Source organism: Equus asinus, chromosome 7, assembly GCF_041296235.1.
Source record: "Equus asinus isolate D_3611 breed Donkey chromosome 7, EquAss-T2T_v2, whole genome shotgun sequence".
Taxonomy (NCBI): domain Eukaryota; kingdom Metazoa; phylum Chordata; class Mammalia; order Perissodactyla; family Equidae; genus Equus; species Equus asinus.
Genome location: NC_091796.1, coordinates 68,982,626 through 69,008,650, shown reverse-complemented (window position 1 = coordinate 69,008,650; position 26,025 = coordinate 68,982,626). Strand labels below are relative to the sequence as shown.

Below are 26,025 nucleotides of genomic sequence, written 5' to 3'. Positions count from 1 at the left end.
ATGCATCTTTAAGAGAGTCTTTAAAACTACTGTGCAACTGATGTTTGATGACCAAATGATGATCTATACTAGGAAGAGACTGAATTCCTCGTGGTCAACCTTTGTTCTTGGGGAGGCAGATGACCAAAGCGGGGAGAATCCAGAGCACACTAGATGCCCAACACCCTTCATAGGTAACTTCCGTCACATAGATACACGTATGGGTGCGTGGCAGAAAAGAGGACTTCAGTGGGCTGCTTCTCAGTAACATCACAGAAGTACTACAGATTCTACCCTCCCTTACAGTTCAACCTACTCATCTATAAGGAAATGATAGCATCAGGGCATTTTTTTAAAGATGTTTTTAAAAATGGGTTTTAAAAAATGTTTTTTTTTTTTAATTTTTAAAAAATGTTTTAACTGTAGGGGCTGGCCCCGTGGCCGAGTGGTTAAGTTCGCGCGCTCCGTTGCAGGCGGCCCAGTGTTTCGTCAGTTTGAATCCTGGGCACAGACGTGGCACTGCTCATCAAACCACGCTGAGGCAGTGTATAAAATCTTTAAAAAAAAAGTTTCAATTGTAGAATTATTCTTGGATTGGGGGTGGTAATCTACCATGAACTAAGAAATGCTATTTTATTTATTTTATTAAAAAAGTTTATGTTTTTAATAGAAAAACTATAAAACCGATGTAAACATGTTTAGCATTTAAAAAGAAAAATTATTACGAGACCAGAAATATGCATGTGATAAGAAATGTACTAATGGAATCATCTTCTGAAAATAAAAACACTCAAGATCCTATTAATGTGCATAAAAAAGCAAATTTATTTTAGGATCTATACCAAAGGAACATTTTAAATGCCTGTTACCCTGGGTGAAGTCATGTAAGCCCAGCACACTGACAACCTTGATCTTGATAGGGTCTACGTCTTAGTAGCATGTCTTGTAAATAGTTCATTCCAGAAATGGCAAATTATAAAATTAAATACAAAATGAAATTAGAAAAGGCAGGTTTTTTACAGTTAGGGGGCAAAAACTACCAACACCTTTAATAAAAGATGCTTTCACTAAAATTAAGAAACATCTTTCCCAAACAGAAAAAGCTCTGAAAACTAGAAACCAAGGGGGATAATGTTTAAAATGAAGCAGCACTTAGAAACACTTCCCCAGCTTTCACCCCATCCAGAGACTTGTAGGAACATCAAAAACAAATTATGATCCACAGAACAGCATTTTTGTTCTACTTGTTTAATGGGAATGATTACAAGCAGATCCGTCCAAAAGGCCACAGCATAGAAAAACAGGTTCTAAAGTGAGACCTAGAGCATGTCAGTAAGCAAACCCCTGAGAGGAGCTTGAGGCGCTGGGACAGAAGAGGAACACGTGTGGAAGCCGAGACTTCTCCAAGTTTCCAAGGTGCTGCAGCTTCTAACTTCGATGAGAAGAGAGCCTCAGACTTTCCCTAAGTCCCCTGGGCAATGGGCCTGGCTAGAAGGTTAAGGAATTCTAAATTGCTCTTCAGTAATTCTCAACCTTGAGTGCAAATTAAAATCACCTGGGAGGGTCTTTGTACTTTTTTAATACCCACGCCTGGGCCCCATCCCAGATCAATTAACTGAGAATCCCCGGGTATGGAAGCCAGGCATTGTCAAAGCTCCCGGAGGTTCTCATGTGCAGCCAGCGCTGAGGCTCACTAAGTGACCTAGAAAAACACTGAGAAAAGTCAAGGTTGACTATAGTTACTGTGTGTTTGAACTCTGGTTGTGACAGAAAAAATTCTTCAGGGAGATAACTTTTTTGCTAATGCTAGGCTGCCCTGCTTCTCATGTGCTCCCCTTCTGGTTAAGAGGCTTAAATCCTTCAAGATAATGACACGCACCATTTCTAGGGCACTTATCTGGTGCCAGGCACTGTGCTGGGCACCATTCCCAACATTATCGATAATCCCCATTATCCTGCAAACCAAGTACTAAACCCATGTACCCAGGCAGCCCCTATCGCAGAGCAAGTAGAAGAAATAGAACATACCTGAGTCTGATTACAAAGCCATGTTTTTATTTTAATTTTATGTAGTTATGCCTTGAAAAGTAATCAGTCACATGTTTCACAGGTTTATAAAGTATAAAGGTTTATAAGATATATAAAAAATTAACCTCACTCATAATTTTTTCCTGTCACAACTGTCATTCAAGTACACAGGAGCTACGGTCAACCTCAATTCCCATCACTCAGCCTCTCTCACTGCCCCTCAGGCCCCCTCCCTGGAGACAAAGTTAGTGTTTCTTGTTTATCCTTCCAAAGAGATTTAACGTGTCCATAAACAAATACATGTACGTAAGCATAAGGGTGTAGACACCATATATTTGGATTTCCCTCCACCCTATATTAAACAATGGTGGCATAATTCACACACTATTTTGCACAAAGCTCCTTTTACTTTAACAATGCAGTTCAGAGATAATTCCATATCGAGACACAAACATCTTCAAATTCCTTCTATACCACATAGCATTCCACTGTACAGATACACCAGCACTTTTTTAATCAGTCCTTTACCAACAGGCATTAGATTGTTTCCAATTATTTCCTGTTATAAAAAATTTGGAATGAATAACCTTGAGCAACATATTTCATAACTATGTACAGGTAACTGTATCTGTAGAATAAATTCTTAGACATCAAAGGTCATGCCCTTTCCACTATTCCATGCTGCCTCAGGATTCTAAGAAATAACCCACAGCCAGACTCATGATGATTGACATTTAAATTATTTTATTTAAAAATTTTACCTAAATACCCAAATTATGCTTTTCATTTTAATAAAAACTTAGTAATCATTTTTCAGAATACGCTCAAAGATCAAAATAGTCTGAGAGATGGTTTTATGCCAGAGAAAAATGACCTCAAAACCAGTGGCACGAATATTTTCCTGGTTCTTGCTTCCCATTCAGAAGGCATCTGCTCCTGAGGACTCTGTGTCCCCCTGGATGGTGCTGGTGCTCTGAGACCGAGAGCACTCCTCCAGGGTCACTGAGGGCAGCGTCACGGACATCCTGGCGGGTGACGCCTGAGAAGTGAAGAGTGGCACGGCTTTACCACCTGAAAAAAGGAGAAACGCATTCAGGTAAAACAGAGGGTCCTGAGTATTTACACGCTTTTGACCTTCCTAAGTAACACAAGGGATCAGAATAAGCACTGCGTACAAGGCAATTTCTTTTCTCAAGGTGCTCAGAACTTGTCACAGAGATAAAACACATCCTTCCTGCTTTCCACTCCCACCCACAGACAATTAAAGACAACAGTTAAAAAGGATATGCTATGATCTGAATGTCTCTGTGCCCCCCAAATCCATATATTGAAACCCTAATGCCTGGTGCGATGGTCCTAGGAGAGGTGTCCTTTGGAGAGTGCTGGGGTCATGAGGGTGGAGCCCTCCTGAATGGGGTTGGTGCCCTGAGAAAAGAGGCCCCAGAGAGCTTGACAGCCCCTTCACCATGTGAAGACACAGTGAGAAGGTGCTGGCTATGAACCAGGAAGATGCGCCTTAACCTTGGACTTTCAGCCTCCAGAACTGTGAGAAATAAATTTCTGCTGTTTATAAGCCACCCAGCCTGTAGTATTTTGTTATAGCAGCCTGAATGGACTAAGAGAATAACAAGTGCCAAAAGTTGTATGGTATGACATGATAAATGCTAGGTAAGTCTGAGTAGAGGAGGGAGTCTGGGATGAAAACTTCATTAACGTGTTAAAAAACCCAGGGTTGACTATATATGGCTCTCTACCTGCCGATACTCTAATTCACTCCTCTAACTTTAAAGCACATTGCCTAAGAATATAAAGAACACTAACTTGGTATTATATAAGACCACAAAAATCCTCATTTCAAATTCTATGTTTTACCATATACACATAATAATAATAAGCATCTTAAAAACAAATTATCTCAATCTTAAAGACATCTCCGAGTCAAGAATCACAGTATTTTTCTAAAATTCCTTTATATTTTTAACAGTTTCCACAGTAATACAGTGGAATTTTCCATTAAATTTTTATAGAGACCACAGTAAAGGTAGACAGTTCCGGAGCTTTCGATGATGACTCAATCACAGCTGTCCCAGATGATCAGAATATTTGTAAAAGGCAAATTCCTTTCATATTAGGAAGTCTAACAGACTAATATTATACCATTCCTTTTTGGTACTTGTATCAATTCCTTTTTTAATAAAAGAGGGAAAAGAAATAAGCTTCGGCATCATTTTAGCAACATCACAATCTGCAATACCACAGTATAATCCTTTAAGAAGAAAGTAATTCTTTCTTTTTTTCCCTTTTTCTCCCCAAAGCCACCCAGTACATAGTTGTGTATTTTTAGTTGTGGGTCCTTCTAGTTGTGCTATGTGGGACGCCGCCTCAGCATGGCTTGATGGTCGAAACCCTGGGCCACCAAAGTAGAGCACGCGAACTTAACCACTCAGCCACGGGGCCGGCCCCGAAAGTAATTCTTACGTCAACTTAAATAGAATAAATATTTTAAATAGGAAAAGACTTTTTGAAATTTAGCTCTGTCAGGATATGTTAAAAACTAAAATTAAGAAACAATAAGAACTGCCTTAGGAAAAATCTTTATAAGACATAAGCATTATTTAAATATTCCCACATTTTACAAAGCCATGATGCCAAGTACACAAAATAACCAAGAGAAGCATCCAAGATCAGAGCTGACCCTGCCAGTCAAAACTGACACAGGGTATTAACTAAGGCTGAGAGCAAAATTAATTTTCAACCGATAAAATCAATTCAGTGTTCCCTTCCCTCGAATATTAAGAAAAAGTCCATTCCTTGAGTTACCCACATATTGTCAAAAACCAGGCTGATAGCAGACATTATTCTTTTTTCAGCTAATTTCACAAAACTGCTTCCCTATGTATCTTCATTTTCTACTATGTGCATTAAATTATTGATCAAACTGCTCAATGACATAACAAGACCTATAACTTTCTTTTCGGATCTTGAAGAAGTTTCCACGTCTCAAGAAATATAGTAAATTCAATTATTGTAAAGTTATGCTATTTCTTGTAGTTACTGTCTTATATTTATACAGCAATTAAAATTTTGCAAAGATCCTTCCCCCATCATCTTAATCTCATCCTAACAGTAATTCTGGGAGACAAACAAGGTAACTGAGACGCAGAATCATTAAAGTGGGCTTTTTCCAGAAGCGTATGCTCACTAACTAAACACCTATACGAGGCTGCTGCACATATGGAGCTAAGATGGTGCCAAGAGGACAAACGGATAAAAGAAAATAGTCCTCATCTTCAAGAAACTCAAAACCTACATAAACATGTACAGGAATATTTAGTTTAAATGAGGTGGAAGTAGCGGTTGAGATGGGACTTAAAAGATGTGAAAGGGAATGAAGAGAACAACAAAATAAAGCCAAGATAAAGTTTGTATGTTAAGGGAACTCTGAGTATTCTGATATCAAAGTATTGGTTGGATAAGAGGAACAATGAGAGAGACAAGGCCCTAAGGAAGGTCAGGGTCAAGTTCTGTAAACAATGATGAGTCACAAAACATTCTGAACAGAGGAGTAATATGAGCAAATGTATTTTAGAAAAAAGAGTTGTAATAGCTGTGTGGGAAATAAGGAGAGAGGCGGGGGATCTATGGGAACGGTCCATGCGAGAACTGATGATGCGTGGCACACGAAATAGATTGCAGATATTTTGGAGGAAGACTCAGTCTTCTAAAGAACTGAGTATGGCTCTGAAATGACAGGTTTAGTTGACTGAGTGGGCATTAACAGAACACAAACAAGCTTGAGGCTGTGGTGGTGCAGCAAGCTGGGGAGACGCTGGGAGTAGCTATGTATCTGATGAATGCAAATGCCTGCCAGATGTGTGAATGCGCTTTTCCAGCAGGTAACGAGGGTCAAAGATGTCAAAGACAGCGAGGCAGTTTTCCAGATACAGAATTAGCGGTCATCTACACAGCTACAATGATGAGAGCAGTAAGAACAGTGATCACCTGGGGAGAGAAAATAGCCTGAGAAGGCAAATAATGACAAAGAAAGGTGAGGGGAAGGATAATAAATGGTGAATAAAGAGAAAATAAAGGAAAACAAAGGGAAGTGCCAGAAAGATAAGTAGGAAGAGACCCAAGAGTGAAGAGTCACACAAGGTAAGGATGGCTTTCAAGAAAGAAGAGTCTAGTATGATTCATCCAATTGATAGTTGGTAGAGCTGAGACGACTATGCACTGCTCTTTGCTCTATACCAAATACCTTAAATATCCACAATACAAAACTATTGCTTTTAAAGGTGGTTGAGAGAAATTCCATTTAAGTAGTGGTATGTAATGGTAGGGGCAGCTAAGGAGAGAGGCAGTGATGAAGTTTCAAGCTCAAGTCCCTTTACGATAGGTCAAGTCTAGGGTCCAAATGAGGTCTATTGTCCAGACACTTGGGAATGGTCCACCCAGACTGTTGGTGTGAGGCTTCTGTGTGGGAAGAAGTAAAGAGCAGGACGGGAGCCTGGGGGGAATAACAGCATGGACTCTGGAATAGGGCAGAGCTGGGCTCATCCATCTATTCACCCAACAAATATCAACTGAGCACCTATTCTGTGCCAGGCACTGTTCTAAACTCTGGAGATTTCAGCAGAGAAGAAAACAAAGGCTCTAACATCACATTCAGCGGGTGTAGGGGGTAAAGGACAAACAAGCAAGGAAATAAAGATATAATACGTCAGGAGGTGATAAGAGCTATGACGAAAAAGAGGTAAGGGGTAAGAGGGATAGTGAGTGAGTGATAAGACATTTCGGGGAAAGTTATGCAACTTCTCTAAATCCTAGTTTCCTCATCTATAAAATAAAGATAAGAGAACCTATCTCAGAGGGTTTTGTGAGGATTAAAGGAGGTAATGCATATCAAGTGTTTTGTATAGTGCTGGCACGTAGAAAGCACTCAAAACAGGTTAGCTCTTACTTTATGTCACTGGAAAGGCATTATCCCAAGAGGCAATGGCCCTCAGGGTGGGCTGCCAAAGGCAATCGACTTCAGAGAGGGGGATAAGAATGTTTCACTGAAACGCACTAAGGAAAAAACCCACAGCCCTAGAAGGCCTCCAAATCATGCTACTTTTAACTCTAGTAACTGTGTTTTAGTCAAGGAGTTATGTCAATAAGACACACCATCTTATCTAAAGGTGTTTGTTAACGTACATTTTGGGGAGACTTTTTGAAGTGTTCATTTACACAAGTTAAACAGTCAGTGTCGGAACCTGACGAAAGAACTTTTCAAACTAGGAACATTAAGAACAGCATCACTTTGAGTACTGCTAACAGGCAAAGAAAGCAACATTCATACCACAGCCCTCACAGACCTTAATTTCTTTTTAAAGAAAAGATATATCTTAATAAATCATCATTAAAGGAAACATAAATTTCCTATCTCTATTAAATGCAGTTTGACACTTTTCAAGTTTGACTTTTTTAATTTCCACAATCATGTCATTACTCTACAATGTAACCGTTTCAACAGCTGTTTTCAGGTTTGTTTAAAAAAAGAGATTCTTCCTTGATTCCACGGGTTTGCAGTGCATCATCTAACCAGGCATGGGTTTAAGCTGGGGTGCCATCAAGCGAGACCACACATTTGAAGGTTCTGAAGACATATTCGAATGTATTTTTTAGACATTTGAAATTCAAATTTTTTTGCTTTAAAAATATTAAAATCCATAAAGAAATTTTGTTTTCTGTTCTTTGATGTTGGATTTATGACTAAAGAAGAGAAAAGCTAAAAATTTATTCTAAGTAATAATATAGGATTTTCAATATCCATTTAAGATTTTGCCTGTATATTGTATGTATATTTTCCAAAATATACATAACTAAAAGCTTTTCAGGGTTAGATAATCCATTCCATCAGTAGGTTTAGATTCTGACTCTAATCCTCAAACACTTGGTAACCCATTTTTATATCTCTGTTATTCGCAAACTGAGAGGAAGCCAAACAAAGCATTCTCTTCTAAAACAACATGAGACAGGCAGAGAAAAGAAGAAAGCTTCCTTGGTAGCTTCACAGAAGAGTACAGCATCTCAGACTCCTCATTCAAGGTAAGTAACTGCACTTGGCCCAGGCCATACAGACAGATTTGTGGTATTCTCCTATGAGATGATGAATAGATAGTAGAATAACTTTAAATTGCCTGAATTTTGTTTTTTCTACATGCAGATAAAGATTGGTTTCTTTCTTTCTTTTTTTTTTTTTGCTGAGGAAGATTCACCTGAGCTAACATCTGCTGTCAATCTTCCTATTTTTGTATGTGAGCTGCCACCACAGCATGGCCACTGACAGAACGAGTGGTGTAGGCCCACGGCCAGGAACCAAACCTGGGCTGCTGAAGTGGAGAGCACCAAACTTAACCTACTAGGCCACTGGGGCTGGCCCAAGATTGGTTTCTTATAAACTGCACATTTAAAACAAAATTAAAAGGAAACAAATGTAAAAGTCTTTAATCCCAGTATATGAAGGCTCTTATCCAGAGTCCCTGGATGTGTGACCTAGAGATCTGTGAATATCCTGAAAGGTTATGCAAACTATTTTCATATAAGTATAGTTTGGGAGGGAGACAGGCAATCATAGCTCTCAGTGCCTTAAAGGAGACTGTGGCCCCCCAATTTTTTTTTTTTTTTTTTTTGAGGAAGATTAGCCCTGAGCTGACTACTGCCAGTCCTCCTCCCTTTGCTGACGAAGCCTGGCCCCAAGCCAGCATCCACGCCCATCCTCCTCCACCCTATATGTGGGACGTCTACCACAGCATGGCCCGCCAAGTGGTGCCATGTCTGCACCCGGGATCTGAACCGGCGAACCCCAGGCCGCCAAGAAGCAGAATGTGTGAACTTAACCACTGCGCCACCGGGCCGGCCCCTGTGGCCCCCAAATATTTAAGAATTACTGATTTAAAGGATCTCCCAGCCCCAGGTGCAAGCGAATCCCATTCTCTGAGCTGTTCTTCCAGCAGGGGAGGTGGAATACAGGAGGAGCTCCTCTCCTGTGAACTGCGGATGCCTTATTTTCCGAAGGCAACTATACCATAGTGTTTACCAAACCGCACTGTAATTATCTGTTATGTGCCTGTCACTTCCACTGGACAATATGTTCCTTAAAAGCATGGACTGGGACGTACAGCCTGTCTCCTGCGTGACTAGCACAGTAGGTACACAAAAAGTATCTGTGACCTTATCAGCTTGTATTATCGTTATTTGCTTGTGGGTCTGTTGCTCCTTGTCAATATGTGCTCCACAAGGACAGCAACTTTGTCTTACTTACTCTGTGTTCTACAAAGTTGTAGCATAATACTAGGCACACAGCGGACCTTGAAATAACTGCTGAACCAAACGCCTCTGTCTGTCTGTGGGTCCTCATGGCCAACAGCTTGCTTAGATTCACGATGACCAGATCCTTGTCTTTAAAATCAGCCCTAAGTTCCAGCGAAGCAGTTGCTTCCCAGCTGTCTATGAAAATGTTGCAGTGTTTCAGCTGTGTTTCATTGAGTTCTTGAAGCACTTTCCCCGTCCACCCTGGGCCCATCTATTCTTGCTTTAATTCCTTGTTGCAGCAGCTGCGAAACTCTCCTGCTGTACTCAATTCTCACATTCTTAACCCAGCCCTGCAGATTTTGCAACATCACAGCTTCAGTGCTTGGGAAGAAATGCTACAAGTCTTGATGAAGAAGGTGCCTGGTCAGCTGACGTTAAGTGTAGTATGTAATAGTCTATTCCCCTCGGTTTCCCAGAATTAGTCACTATTAAACATTTCTTTCCTTACTTTCCTATTTAAAAGGGTGACTTAAAATGTTACTAGTCTCATCCCAAAATATGTTCTAGACATATAAATCCTATTACATTTTTCAAGTTTACTATTGCTTCTGTTTTTTGAGTTGACAAATGCTTATTTTAAAATTTATAATTTAAGATAAAAATAAAAGCAGAAAGAATAAATGTCTCAGCACCTGTAAAAACAACTCCAATTCGTTTTCCTCTAAAAAGCAACAGTTAATGTGAAAGATCTGTTTCGTCTTACGCCAGGTTCCAGCTGCTTCACTTTGTTTAAAACTGACTTCAAAGTTTAAACACTGTCCTGTCCCAACAAATAACCTCCCCCAGATGGAATTATCTCGAGCTCTAGCCTCAGCGCTCTACATACCACACCTGCAGTCTTTTAATTCAACATTTTATAAACTTTTCAAAGGGAAATGATAGATTCTTTTCTGTCCCCTACCTTCTGGAGAGGTGAGTTCAGTGTGGGAAGGGACTTCTCTGTCTGGAATGAGTTTACAGATATTTTAGAAGAAAAGATTGGAATTACCATCTCTACTGCGCTGATTATTATGAGAGAAAGAAATCAGAAGGAAATGACAAAATCTGAATAGCTCTAAGTCCAACAACTTTTAAAGTCAGAATCTTACCTGTAAATACAGATGTGAGGTACAGATTGGGCTCAATTTGTGTCCGATCCATATCACCTGGTAAAGAAATTACAGTCAGAAAAATGTTTCCACAAGAAAATCAGCTGAGCATAGACACAATCATGACTCATTCCTATTCACTAAAAGGAGCACAAACCAAATGCACTCCCACAGTTACTCTCATAAAACCAGGTAAACAGAAGCCTGATCTAGTGGCCTTAAGGTAAAGAAGGAAGTTAAACAGCTGCATTTTAATGACTGTCAATAGAATAATACTTTACCTAATAGATTATTATCTTTATGCATCAAAGATTAGGGAAAGGGGAAGCAAAGGATCATGAGAGAACTTGAAATTTCTATTACACAAAAGAAACTCACGGGCCATTTCTTCCAAGGCTACAAGTGTTCAGATTCTCTTACTTAAGGATTTAATCACCGCAAAAATAAATTGAGAACTTCCCTTCTCCCGGGCCAGCCTGGGGCATACTCTACAATACAACCTCTGTGAAACAACCTATAACGTTGTCAGGGAGCACAGAGGAGCACTAACGTGCAAGCCAAGGCCAAATCTTAATAGTAAAATGAAACAGGCTGGGGACAAACTCTCTTTATGGCTAGAAAATTATGACGCAGAGAAAAGTTAAACCACCAAAGAGAGAAACCTGTGGTACGTATAGTTCTCAGGCCAACAAGATACCCACACGCCCCTGCTGACAACACGCTGTTAACGTGTGCTCTGAAATATAGTCAATCACTGTCAATAAACATTGCTTCAAACAAATTCTTAGGGCAGAAGGATTTGGAAAAAATTCAAATATGGTATAATCAGTATTTTCAGATTTTCTCTAAGATAAAAATCAGTCATCTCCTAAGATTCCTTTATTTCACAAAAATTTCAGAGGGAACTAAAAGAAGATAATTAAATGAATGTGATTTTAAGTGTTACATATTTATTAAACCAAGCCATATATTCTCACTGGTGACAAACATTCATGTTAAACTACAGTAATTATACTGTAGGAAACATAAAAGTTAAATATGTTAAAAAATTACATGCAATACAGCTTTAAAAGAATAGTTTTAAAAGAAAATATAGTTTTACAAGGGTAAGATTGTGGGTGAATACAAGTTACTTACATACTGATAATCTGCAAATAAACCGAAATTGAACATCTGACTTTGATACCATCTTTTAAAAATCCTCCAATGCACTGGAAGCGCCCGCCATGCTGTTCCTGTTGAACGCTACGCGCGCTTCCCGCCCTGCCTCTAAGTTTCCAAGTTAGAGGCAGAGAGAAGTCACTGCTCGGCCCCCTGGCCTGTCAGAGCTGCCTTGCAGAACGTGCACGGTGCCTCAGTACCAACGGGAAACGGAGGCACCAGACCACCTCAGGGCCCTTCCACTGAAGAGCCATTTGCCTGCAAGCAGAATTGAGGGGCAGTCTTCTCTGAAGTGGGTGCCTCACAGCCCAGAATTCAGACTTACCTATTGTGTTACAGTAAGAAATAAGCCACATCATCCCCGTTCATACCAAACAAAACTGAGTGGAAACTAAGAAAAAAGAAAACCCACCCTAGGGCTAACTAGGGTTCAATAAAAAAAAGTTTTTTTAAAGTACTTTTTATGTTTCCAACATTATTACACTAAGTGTTGTGAAGACCACAAAGGAGAGTAAGACATTGTCTCAATCCTCTTTAACTGGAAAGACAAAACGTACACACAGCAGACTGACAGTAGAGAACAAATCTCCCAAAATAACCCTCCTGCCACCTCAAGATAAGGGATTTAAAGGCTAAGGACTAACCGAGCTCTCTGCCTTTTAATATTACAGCACTTCTGTCTGCTAATGTGCCATTTGCATAACTCGGAATTCTTCTATTCCTGGTAATTTTTCTTTTCCTCTTCTTGTTCAACTGCCTTCTTTTTTCTTCTCTTTAAGGTGCTATATATTAGACCTGGACGGCTTTGGAGAAAGGAGCTGTGAAACCTTCTCTCAACCAGTGAGTTTCAGCAGAGGCTTGGGGTGGGGAGAGGAGAAAGTTGGAATGACTTTGGGGACTTTTTCAAGTTGACAGGGGCTCCCTTCTCTTCTGACAGGGCCACACTCCAAAGAGGGTGCACGTGCACCCCAAAAGGGAGTTGCTGCTACAAAGAAACATTCTTCTAAATTCATAACAACCTAAATGTGAATTTTATACACTTCATTTTCTTTGCAATAAGCAAATGGAGCATGTTTTCTCTAATATCCAGATTTTTTGCTTGATAAAACTCTCAAAAACATCATCTTATTTCTGCTTTATTAAAAAACTGAATTTTAACTCAAAAAATGACAACTATTTTTCATTACTCCAAACCAAAGCATACTTTAGTCATCTCTTTATATCCAACAAAGCTACATTATTAATAAAAACTTCCAAGTTGAAACAACATACAAAATCTGTTGTTTTTAAGATATGTCTTAATAAACTACATAGGCTGAAGTAAAATTCCTGTCATGCAGGATTTTCTTAAAGGACAAGAAAATAAATGGTTTCCCTCCATTATCCTTCATTTTCCGTAAGATGTCTAATTCAATTCTTTGTATATAGTTGATCAAGAAATATTCAACTGACCAATGCTTCTGAAACCTTTATGTCACACAGAAAGACTACTGTGATCATTTTTTAGAAAAAAGACCCAGCTTTTTCTATTCATTCTATACTGTGGTATATAAGATAAAAAAATTGTGAAGTAAATGACAAGCAGACATTCTATTACAGAGGCAGCCGTAAGCTGGTGGCTCAGAGCACAGAGTTGGAAGCTAAGCTGCCTGAGGGCAGACCACAGTCCCACACAGGAGCTGTGAGGCCTGGAAACACCGCCACTTTGAGCTTCAATTTCCTCTTCTGCCTCATAGGTTTTTCATGATCACACTATACATGTAAATAACAGAGCAGTGCCTACAGAGTAGGCATCAATAAATGGTAGTTTTATTTTTATTTAGCCTGTGATTATTTTCTAACTTTTCCCAATTGAAAAAGAAATCGTTCTCGTTAGGCAATCTTTTCAAAATACTCTTTGACAGGAAGACTTTTTGTTTAAGAAAAAGAAAAAAAACCCGATCACATATTACAGCAGTAGAGCTACCAGGGATCTCGGAGATCATTTACCCGTATTAATAAGGAAATCGAGATTTGGAAAGGTTAACTGACAAAGAAATCGATGTCACCGATTAGCAGTAGGAACTACAACCCACAGCAAACAGCCCCTCCCCCAACTTTTTCACACTCTTCTAAGATGTGTTGTCAGATACTGAGACTTGAAAGAACAATCAGAAATTATCTGTTCTGCTTTTTAAAAAATTTATCAAGGAAGGAAACGTAGTATAATGTTTAAGAGCATAGTTTTTGCTTTCAGAGTTGGACTTCGTTTGACTCCCATCTCTGTCATTTATTAGCTATGTGACCTTGGGCAAAATACATAACCTCTCTGAGCCTCAGGTTCCTCAAATGTAAAATGAGAATACCATTACCTACCTAATTGGGTTGACTAAGGATCTTCGCAGAGCAGGTCACATGTGGGAAGTATACACAGACGGAGCTAGTCATATTGTTGTTGCTGTTATTTAAACATAAACAAACCTCTCCTTCCCTAAACTGGGGGAGAATTTCGATTTCTCCTGACAGTAAAAACAAAGCCACTACATCAATATCCAAGTTGACTCTTGTCATTTACTCCTGCGGCAAGTAGCGGCTCGGCCTCGCCGTGGACACTGCGGGCACCTGGGGCTGAGTCCCACGCTCTGGGCGAGGCTCCCAGCCACAAGCACAGCCCACGGCCCGGAGCACGGCCTGAGCGCCGCCCAGCGCCTCTGTGCAGTCTTACACTTCTTCGTCCTGCTGCTCAAAATCGAGGAAACTCAAGCTTCATCGGTATTTAAGTCAAAGGACGAGAAGAGAAATTTCTAAATATTTGATCTATAAATTTCTATGGAAATGAATGGGTAATACTGACTAAAAATTGAGTCATAAATTACCTACGAATATAATTTATCCTTCTACCTTTACCACAAAAGGCGAATGTGTTTACTTTTATTTAAATGTTTAAAGACACAACAAAATAAAAACAAGTGATCTCAAATTTGGAAGCAGCCCCACGGCGGGGAAAGCAGGGTGCTCCTGAGAGATCTCTGAGCAAGGGCACATGGGTCCCGGGACCCCACCACTCGCACACTGCGCTTCGTCCCAACACCCGCCTCATCTCAGCACTTTAGCTTTTTACATTAAACAGTCATTCAAAGTCTTGGAGCTATACGGTGCCAATTTGAAAGTAAGCCATGTTGTACTATTTCAAAAAGTAGTATTTAAAAGGATAGGAACCTCAGCTTTAAGACATTTGTACTCTTGTATTTAAAAATTTTTTATTTTTGGTTTGGAAGTTTATATTCTGCTCTTTAAGACTACCTTTAGTAAGAACCACTAGTATAGCAATACTTAAATCTGTAAATTGTCATATAATTGTGTTAAACAAATTCTTTATGGATTTATTTAAGAAAAAATGTGTAGTACTATAGGGCTGTTATTCGAAAAACAACGATATAAAGATGAAAGCCACCAAAACATGAGCTTTGTAAACCACAAAGGAAGAGTTTTTAAATGGGTGACATCCAGAATTTCAAACAAAATCTAAGAAGAAGAAATCTACAACTGGTAACATTCAAAATAGCGGGATCACTTGTACTAATTTGAGTTCACTGCAAAAAAAGGGGGGGGATATTAGGAATATTATTAGAATAGCTAAAAACATATAAAAAGAAGTTAACACTTTTTAAACAAATAATTTAGCCACATTAAATTACTCACTGGCTGCATATCTATCTAATAGGTATACAACTCTCTCCAGTAATAGCATTTTCAGAAATAGTATCTTGGCAGCATAAAAGCTTATATTCAACTGCCAAGAAACTGATTGGTAATTCAGAAAATAGAGGACCCATCTATGCGGAATGCAGACCATGATTTATTTGAATAATGTACATTCAATTACTAAAGTTCATTACAAACCATTTAAGTGCGTGGATGTATTGCTGTGTGGTGTTATGGATGACAACGAGAGTTCCTGCCTTTTAGGGGCAGGCATGTCTAGAGTGACATTCCAGCATTAAAATTTGGTTGAGAACAGAGAGACCCGATGTTTTAGTAGACACTTTATCTACAACGCACTTCTTGTTGGTTGAACAGCCTCTGACACAGCTACTAAAACAAACTCCTCTCAGATAATTCTTTAGAAAAGCATGCCATAATGGGTTGAAAACTAAAAGAATCTTAAAAATTACAATAGCTTTGCCTCATGAAAGAAGCCATACATTCTGTATGATTTCATTTATTTAAAGTATAAAAACTAGAGAACTAATCTATGACATTAGAAGTCAGAATAACGGTCATCCTTGTGGCGGTGGAGGCCGTGACAGAGGGGAGAGGAGGGAGCTGTGGGGCGCTGGCAATGCTCTGTCTCTCGAGCTGGGTGAGACATGGAAGTTCTTTCAGCTGCAGACTTAGGATGGCTGCACTTTTCCGTATGTACATTATACTTCCATAAAAAGTTGAAATTGAAAAAGAAAAAGGTCAGTTTCCGCAGTTAAAAGGTGATTCCTTTATATAGTTTTGAAGTATTTTCCAATGATTGAAACAGCCAAACACCAACCTTACTCGGTAGCTTTTAAGATTAAGTGAAGAGTTCCCGCTAAGTCAGAGGTCACACTGCTGACTACAAAGACAAATTCCTTTCTATGGCTTTTCTTAAAATCTTGAAATACCAGTCAACGGAAATTACTAAGAAGCAGAAGGTGAGTTTTTGTTGTTGTTGCTCTATTTGCCTCTCACAGGACTTTACTTAGGATACTTGATGCTCTGCGACAGCCACCCACCCAATTTAACGGAAAGCACAAACTAATCTCACGTTAACTAAGCTTAAAAGCATTTCCAAAATATTAAAACATTTTGTAAAAACCATTTAATACCTTATTTTTGGTGCAAAAAAAAGTTTGCTGTTTCGGTTTACGTCTGTAAGGCAGTGACATCATAACCACATTTACATCAACTATAACTCTTACTCAACAATAACTCCTATAAGTTTAATCCACGAGGCCACAGATTGTCACAGAAAATAACTATTACCACATTCTTATAAATGACATTTGATAGCTAACAAAGCTGAAGGCACAGTAACTCCTTCATAGTTACTGAGCAGTTTGAACCTGTCTCTGTAATTTACACACAGAAAATTCATTTTCTAAGATGAAAATTCTTCCTAAATATGAAAACCTCTCTCAAATTATGGCCTGTGACTATCACTAAAAATACACCATATTATTTGGGTAGCCTTTACTGTGGGTTTTATCTTATCTAGCCATTCCTAACTAAATTTGGAAACAAAAGTTAAATGTGGCATAGTGACCAGTTTACTTCCCCAAGGCCAGACCTGGTAACTTTTGAAAAAGAGTGAAAGAGTGAAAAATGACCTCTCAAATACAGGAAGCCACTAGAAAATAAGAACACCACCATTCCATATCCTAAAATCAGAGCTTTTAAAGATCTTCTGTTGACTAGTAAGTTTCAGGGCCCTAGGGCCGAGAGAGGAGGGTGGATTTCTGCTGGCTGTGCACACGACACCAACGGGAATAAGGGCCAGGCCAAGTTCTATGTTCCTGCGACTCTGGGTAATGGTTGCAAGCTGCGAGGCACAGCTGTACGGGCCCTGCCAGCAAGGCCATCACAGCAGTGCTTTGATAGCGTGGGGCCCTGAAGTGTCAGGATATGGAGAAGGCAGCAGTTGTTGGCTGTGAAAACAGTCTGATACAAACCAGATGGGAACTTACTAGATGGGCAACACAAAGGAAAACAATCGGCTCATTCAACAAAGTCAAGCCCCTGCCCCAGAGAATTCAGAGAAGACAATAACAGTCACCCAGAGTTGATGCAAACAAGAAACAGCCATGTGGTTACAGTTTAAAGAATTGTTTTTCCTCAGACTAAACAAAGTTTTGATTTCTAATTCTTGTATTCATTAATTGTAGTCTGGTGTACAGGCCTTTTGGCCAAAGAAAAATATTTCATTTATATAATACATACTTTTGTGACACCAAGAGAAATATATGAGGACACAGAAACTAATTTTGTGCTATTTCCTGTAAAGCGCTATGACCATTGGCTAAGTTATTTCAAGAAACTGGCAAATTTAGAAAATGATTGATCATGCTGACACAGTAATCAGAAAACATCCAACATATTTCCATGGCTTCCTAAGTCAATCAATGCAGGCAGGACGACACCAAAGGCAATGACCACACGGCTCTCACAACTACATTTCTACCTAAATAATTTTTTTCTGACTTTATTAGATAAGACAGTATTGTTGCAACTACATTCACAGGAAAAAAGTGCCAGCATTCTTCATAACCTTATTGTGTGAGGCTCAGCACAAAAAAAGTGCCTGTGCATTCTGAGTCGACAAGTGTAACAAAGATTGACAACAAGATTTGAAGACACCTGTTGGTAATAACATTTCACTTAAAGACTTCTGTAAGTTTGCATTCCACAATAGAATAATTTGTTTTACTATTTTAAAAGACAGTAAACAGCATTCTAGTTTAAAACAATCCACAGGTAATTGTATTCTTTCCACTGGAAATCCCAGCACAGCCTGTGCCTCTGCATTACTACTAGTTTAAAAACACACCCAGAAAGTCTCATACTTGTAATCCCCATTCTTAGGCGATGAATAAGGAGCCAGCCCATCAAGGAAACTCTGAAAATAACAGCATTTTTCATGTACATATTTGAACATATTTTATAATTAAGTGATCCTGTTTTGCTTTATACTTTTTAAAATAAAAAAGCAATAATTAGGTTTCTTGAAAGAGAAGACACGTTATCTGTGGAATTGTGAAAATTACTGTAGTATATGAGACACAACTCAGGTTTCCCAATTTGCATTTACTGCATTGTCCAGATTATTTTCACTGGCTCTTCCCACCCTAAAAACCGAGGTTGAACATGTCAAGACATCTTCCCTGTTGCATTAGATCTTTCATCCCTTGCAAGGCAATTCTGAAGTACACCAGAGAAACAGAAGTGGAGTAACAACTTGATGCATAGGTCGATGCGGTCATATGCACTTCCAGCCACAGGCGTTTCCTCCCCACACTCTGCTGCACATGCGTGCATACACACTTATTTAAAAGTCTCAAATAATTCGTGGTAACAGTGCTAGATAACTGACCATTTTGACTAAATTAATCATCAAACCCAAGAAATCAGTTTGTGCTTATTTATAAACTGAATTCCCATGTTAAAAGTAGGAAAGGAGGGGCCGGCGCCATGGCTGAGTGGTTAGGTTCATGTGCTCCACTTCGGTGGCACAGGATTTCTACTGGTTCGAATCCTGGGTGCGGACACGGCACCGCTCATTGGGCCATGCTGAGGCCGCATCCCACATGCCACAACTAGAAGGACCCACAACTAAAAATACACAACTATGTACCAGGGAGTTTGGGGAGAAAAAGGAAAAATAAAAAACCTTAAAAAAAAAAGTGGGAAAGGAAAAAATTTCTAAAAGGTATTATTTATTGAAGTCTTACATAAGAGGAATTAAGAATAAATGCATCATTCATCAATGAATCAATTCTGATAAAAGTTTGTTCAAAGTTTTTCTCAAGATATGGAATCAATTCTCTTACAAAACAATTAACAAAAGTAGTTTGTCTTGGATTTATCAGTAAACGTATTTCTTAGATGTTGGGTTAACTCACAAAAAAAGGAATTTGTATCATTTCTATGATTAGACATTTTGATAATCGTTTACACACTTCTTCACAAATTGCCCATTTCTACTTTTATAGGGTGCTTACATATATAAAGATATCACCTAATAGACTAGCATAAATTTTGTAAGAAAAAAACCAAGTAATTGCATTTAACAAGTTTTTACCTCATAAATAGACCTTGATACGATTTCTGAGACTAGGACAAGGGCCAGACCATGCAGAACCTTTTCGATCACAAGTGAGGAGTCTAGACTCTACTCTGGTGCAAAAAGAAGTCTTTGGAGGGTTTTGAGTAGGGAGTCATCTGATCTGGTTCATGTTTCTGAAACATCACTCTTGCTCTGGGTGGATAATGGGCAATAAAGGAGCAAAGATGAATACAGAAAGGCCAGTGGAGAAGCTTCTCAGGATAATATTAAGGTTGAAGAGTATTATGCTTAAACAGAAGGTAGAAAACTTAGTTTAATATCAAATTGCTGAAAGAAATTTTGGTCAGTGTTATTAGAACACTGAAAAACGCAGTACCAAGCAACAGCTTTAATAACTTCCGTGAACACTGAGGCAGTCAGAGCAGTGAGTCCCGGAACCTCTCTGAGCCTCAGTTTTCTCATATGTATAATAAAAGTAACAACAAAAAACCATCTTTACATCTGCACAAGTCTGCTGTGAGAATGAAAGCCACAATACGTGCGAGTTCTTTGTCAGCTGTAAAGCACTGACAAACGTTAGTCTCATCATTGTAGGTTTGGGGGAAGAAACAGATGGACCACACTTGGCAGTGACTGCGTTCTGTCCTAGAGTAACTCTATGCAAGACACACTGACTAGAGTATGATCAGACTAGACAAAAGCTTGGAACCAACACCATATGAGGAAGAGCAAAGGGAGCATAACACGCAGACTGTGGGTTATGATTGCTGTCATCCAATATTTGAAAGATCATCCCACTGAAAGACTTGTTTCTACCACCCAGTAGGCTAGAACTAGAACCACTAAGTGAGATGTTACGGAGAGGCACGTGTTAACTCAGAAAGAATTAGAGCTTTCCATCCACGAAATGGCCAGCAAACTAGTGTGTTCCTGATGCTATGGGATGATCACCTGTTGGGTCGAATGTCCCTTTTACTGGCTCCTTCTCCTTCTTCGATCTTTAAATCTTGAAGGTGTCTGAGATCTTAAACCTAGGATGCTTCTCTTCCCTTTCTGAACCAAGGGGATCTCTTCCACACCCACAGCTTTAAACAGGATCTGCACTGTCAATCTCAGATTTCTATCTCCAGTCCCAACCTCTTCCTTGAGCTCTAACAACAAACTGCCTACTTGATTTCTTACTTGGAGATCTACAGGCTTCTCAAATTTTATGTGCCTCCACAGAATGATTGATTTCCTCCTCACTCTTCCTAATTTTAGTAAATGGCACCATCATTCGCCCAGAAACTTTCAGACCAGAAACTCAGGAGTAATTAATCCTTGACTCTGCTTTCTATTACACTCCACATCTAATCCACTGAATAAATAATTTTTGAAATGAACTCATTCTTCAACAACTCCATCAGGTATACCGTCAATAATTAGCCTGAACCTGACCATTCTGATACCTCCACCAAGGCCCAAGCCACTATCATCGCTCACCTGGAACACTGCAAGAGTCTTCCAACTGGTCTCCCTGCTTCCACTATTGTTTCCCTATTGTTTATTCTCCACCTGGCAGCCAAGGGGATCTTTTGGGGTTTTTTGCTTTTTTTTATTTTTGGTGAGGAAGATTGGCCCTGAGCTAACATCTGTTGCTAATCTTCCTCTTTTTTTTTTTCTTCTCCTCCAAGCCCAAGTACATAGTTGTATATCTTAGCTGTAGGTCATTCTAGTTCTTCTATATGGGTCACCGCCAGAGCATGGCTCGATGAGCAGTGCATATGCCCTTGCCCAGGATCCGAACCAGGGAATCCTGCAGCCCCAAAGCGGAGCATGCAAACTTAACCACTCAACCATGGGGCTAGCCCCCAAGGGGATCTTTTAAAAAATGTAAATTCTAGGGACCAGTCCAGTGGCACAGGAGTTAAGTTCACATGTTCCGCTTCCGCAGCCCAGGGTTCACTGGTTTGGATCCCGGGTGCAGACATGGTACCGCTTAGCAAGCCATGCTGTGGTAGGCGTCCCACATATAAAGTAGAGGAAGCTGGGCACGGATAGTAGCTCAGGGCCAGTCTTCCTCAGCAAAAAAGAGGAGGATTGGCAGCAGATGTTAGCTCAGGGCTAATCTTCCTCAAAAAAAAAAAAGTAAATTATAGTTTGTCATTTCCCTGCTCAAACATTCCAAAGGATTCTCATTACACTCAGAATAAAATCCAAATTCCTTCCCAGAGCCTGAAGAGCTCTACGTGACCTGCCACCTACATCTCATACCTCATTTCCCACCACCAGCCCCCTGCACATGGACCCTCTCTCTGTTCCTTGGGCACAAGCTCAGTCCCACCTCAAAATCTTCATTCTTCCTACTCCTTCTAGATGGAATACTCTTTCCCAAACACTTGGATGCCTTCCTCCTTCACTTCCTCCTGGGTACACATGCCGCTCCTTCAGAGAGGGCTTCTCCTTGCTTCCCTGTGTTTTTCATCAACCCGCTTTATGATTTTTTAATTGACACTAGTAGAAATGCTAATCGACATAGACATTATTTCTGAAATAATGCAATATCTTTAAAAACTGTTTTGCTTTTTATTTGGGAATAATTTCAAACTTGGAGAAAAATTGCAAGAATAGTACAAAGAACACTCATATGCCACAGACTCAGATTCACAACTGTTAACCTTTTCCCCACGTTTTAGGCTGATGTGATCTTTCCCCATGACTACACTCAGGTTACGTGCTCCGGGGCCGACTATTACAGAGATGCTGTGTCCTGCTCAGACATGCCATCTGGAGGCAGACAATGTTCACCTGCCCCTCTATGCTGATATTAATTCTGGTCACCCAATCGAGGTACTGTCTTTTGTTTTCCCTTTCAACTAATAAACCAATCTGTGAGGAGAGACTTCAAAGCCATGCAAATATCCTGCTCCTCATTAAAATTTCCCTCTACATTTAGCATCCATTGATGATTCTTGCCTGATCTAATCTTTACTAGGATAGTTGCAAAATGCTGACTTTCCAACTTACTCCACATGCCAGGGACACCTGGCATTCTTCTATAATTTTTTTTTTTTTCACAGCACTTATCATCATCTGAAATTGCTGTAAATTTATTTATCTTTTTTTTTTTCCTTTTTCTCCCCAAAGCCCCCCTGTACATAGTTGTATATTCTTTGTTGTAGGTCCTTCTAGTTGTGGCATGTGGGACGCTGCCTCAGCGTGGTTTGAGGAGCAGTGCCATGTCCGTGCCCAGGATTCAAACCAATGAAACACTGGGCCGCCTGCAGCGGAGCGCACGAACTTAACCACTCGGCCACGGGGCCAGCCCGTATTTACTTGTTTTTTATCTACTATACCCACAGGTACGTAAGGTCTGTGAAAGCAGGGATTTCACCTGTGAAGTTGACCACAGTATCCCCAAGGTTTTGAACAGTACCCAGTACACAGCAAGTACTCAAGAATGAATGAATGAATGAACGAAGAGCAAGAGAAAGAAAACTGTTGCTAAGGCCCCCGCACTAGATGGGAGAACAGCGCCACCTTACACTCTTGATCCAATAAACACTTACTGAGAACCTACCATTGGAGGTGCTGTGCTCTCTAGAGAAAAGGTGGTGCAGAGATAAATAAAACAAGGCCATTGTCTCTAAGAAATTTACTTTCTAGAGAAGGAGAAAGGATGTAAGAAAATAACCCTACAAGGTATGATACAAAGGCTAAAAGTGAAGTACCTACCAAATGATATGGACCCTTCAAGGACACAAAGTGGACCAAGAATGTCTGTTTCTGGGATGGGGAGGTGATGTCAGAGGGCAGGAGAAGGGAGAGTTCTAAGTGAAGACATTGAGAAAGGCAGGTGAGGGTGGGGCAGGAGCTTAGGAGACACTGGTAAGTGTGGTGGGATGAGGGGTTGAGAAAGAACAGAATTATGAAGTGGGTCCGGCTATGAGTGACCTGAAGACTCCCGGAGCCCATGCCTCATTGTGTAGCTGAGAATCAGCGATCCTGCTATTCCACACTCATTCCCCTGCCCCCAGTCGTCTTTCCCCTTTCCCGCCTGAGCTCCATCTGTAGTTTTCTGTTCTTTCTCCTCCTCCCCTTTTCCCTTTCCTCTCTACTATCTCATTCACCCTCCCCTTGTCCCTTCTTTCTATTCCCTCCCTTCCTTTCTCTGCAGTTACTCTTTTCTTCTCCCAGACTGTATCTTCCTCCCTCTCCCTTTGTCAACAGTAGAAATGGGATGAGATCAAGGCTGCAGGTGGAAGAGTTATCTTTACAGAAGAAAGAAAGCACAGCTCTTCCTTCAACCCAAAAGGAAAAAAAAAATGAAAAGATTAATGTAGAGCCATAAGAAATTGGAGTTAGAGTAGCTAGAAATGTTCACATTTCAAAGAGCAGATCTTAGAAAAGCAAGAGCATAAGCTAAAAGAGAACTGAGGGGACAAAGTTAGGATTAGGGATTTGAGGAGAAGGGCCAGAACAGGCACTATTTGAGAGCTAAGATCAATGTGAAACTGAAAAAAGAATGACTGGGAAATGGCAGAAGTCCAGCTCAAGCCCCACCCCACAGTGCACTAACAGGCTACAACTGCACAGACTGCATCATCATCCAGCAGGACTTCGTGACCAGGGAACAAAATCAGAGACCCTTGAAAGCAGGAGGACCCAGAACGGGGATTAGCGTAGATCAAAGGGACGTGGAAGTCTTGGATGATGATACGACAGTACTTAAATGGGTTAACCAAACAGGTCAGGCAAGATATGGGGCCCCAGGGACAGCCAGCCAATAAGACAGGAAATGGAGGTCCTAGTACAGGTGGGAGAAAGAATACATGACTGAAATGGCTCCATTTAACTGATGCATAAGCTGTCTCACAATATTTGCTTCCTTGTCACACGACCTGAACTAGCCAGGCTAGTTAGAGGAGCAAGGAGAAAAGAAGTACTAAGCTGTGTAAGGAATAAGACAACCATCCCGACACGTTCCCAGGAGACAGCTGCTCATTATTCCCCAACATACAGGTTCTTCCAAACACTGAGGCTTCCAAGGAGAAAAGCAAAAAAAAGAAAGGCAATAAAAAGCTCTGAACAGCAACACTTAAGTCCAGTTCTCCATCTCTTCTACTCCTTAAGGTAGACGACTCTATGCAGGAAAGGGAAACAGGAGAAGAAGTAACTTGAATTCTCCCTAGACCAGATACTGCTAGAAACGAGAACTCTGTTCAACAACAATCCCCCGAGAATTTTCTTCTTAAACAGATATCATAAACACTATTCAAAAATCAATAAAACCTGCCTAAAAGACTTCACATTCCTAAATTCCTAAATTTGAATTTGTCCCTCCCACCTCCAAAGAGTGCCTACCGCTCTAGTGTGCACTTCATTTCTTTTTCTTTTTTTGAGGAAGACCAGCCCCAAGCCAACTCCGCTGCCAACCCTCCTCTCTTTTTTGCTGAGAAAGACCAGCCCGAGCCAACACCCATGCCCATCCTCCTCCACCCCATACGTGGGACGCCCACTATAGCATGGCTTGCCAAGCGGAGCCACGTCCGCACCTGGGATCTGAACCGGTGAACCCCTGGCCACCAAAGAGGAATGTGTGAACCCAACCACTGCACTACCGGGCCGGCCCCTGCACTTCATTTCTAATCATCACAGGTTTGCCCCAGGAGGACAGGTCTTCTAAGAGGTGCCATTGGGTCTGAATTACATGTTTATGTGTGAACTACATGGGAACAAATAGGGCATTTACTTCATCAATGTTATTTGTTTTCTGTAGCAAAGGACAACCTTAGGAGATTTTTCCCCACTTAAAAAAATTTTTTTAATGATTTTTTTAATACAGCTGGCAGTGTTAAGCCTACCTAGATGATGTCAGACCTTTGTTCAGAGTGGGGATGGGGAAAAGGCTGGGACCAAAGGCAAAAATTTGGGAGTATTTTACATAAACAAAATCTTATTCTCTATAACATCAACAAGAAGAGTGGTAAAAAGCAAAATTATTATGGATAGGAAACTTTAATTATTAACTTACGTAATAAAATAAAATATGTAAGCCCCCCCAAAAAAGGAGAAAAATGTGTTTACCAAGAACATATAAGGAAGGTTACTAGGGATGAAGACTAAATTGTGTTGCATTTTGCCATCAGAGTTACAGGGTTTTTTCCCCTAAGAAATGTAATCATTTTTAATACCTTCACATACACCCATGCTGGCCCTAATCTTATTCCTTATTTTTAATTAGGATGCCACAGCTCATACATGATTGTTGAGCTTTTGAGTTATCAGTTTCTCTCCTGGATTTAAAGATGGGAGAATTGCTGACACAATGCAATTCACTTGCCAATTGATAGGATTACAGATTGGAAATCACCCTGATTAACAACCTTCACTATATTTAGTTGTCCAGCATGCAAATCAATGGAAAATTTTGTAAAAGAATCCAAGGTTTAATGTATATAGATAAATTATCTTCAATATTTCACTAGAGACTAAAAATTTTTGTTGAAAGTCAATTTATCTCCCCAACACTATATAGAACATGCACCATCTCCAGCACTTTCTTGCCAACATCTTTAAAGCTCAGGACCAATATAGGTTCAAGTGCCTATCTGTTAAAGGAGAGCTGATTACAACACGACT

At 40.0% G+C, this 26,025-nt stretch overlaps 1 protein-coding gene across 10 annotated transcripts in view; it reads right to left on the bottom strand.

The window, feature by feature from the left end:
- Window positions 1-785: 785 nt before the first annotated feature.
- KIAA0586 (KIAA0586 ortholog) overlaps window positions 786-26,025 on the bottom strand; it is a 117,360-nt gene continuing 92,120 nt past the window's right edge. For all 10 annotated transcript variants that reach the window (XM_070513689.1, XM_014864293.3, XM_014864292.3 and 7 more), the window contains 2 exons: window positions 10,452-10,508; window positions 786-3,078 (listed from right to left, as the gene is read on the bottom strand). In XM_070513689.1, coding sequence (XP_070369790.1) covers window positions 2,927-3,078; window positions 10,452-10,508 — 209 coding nt within the window. In that variant the 3' untranslated portion in view covers window positions 786-2,926. The remainder of the gene's footprint in view (window positions 3,079-10,451; window positions 10,509-26,025) is intronic.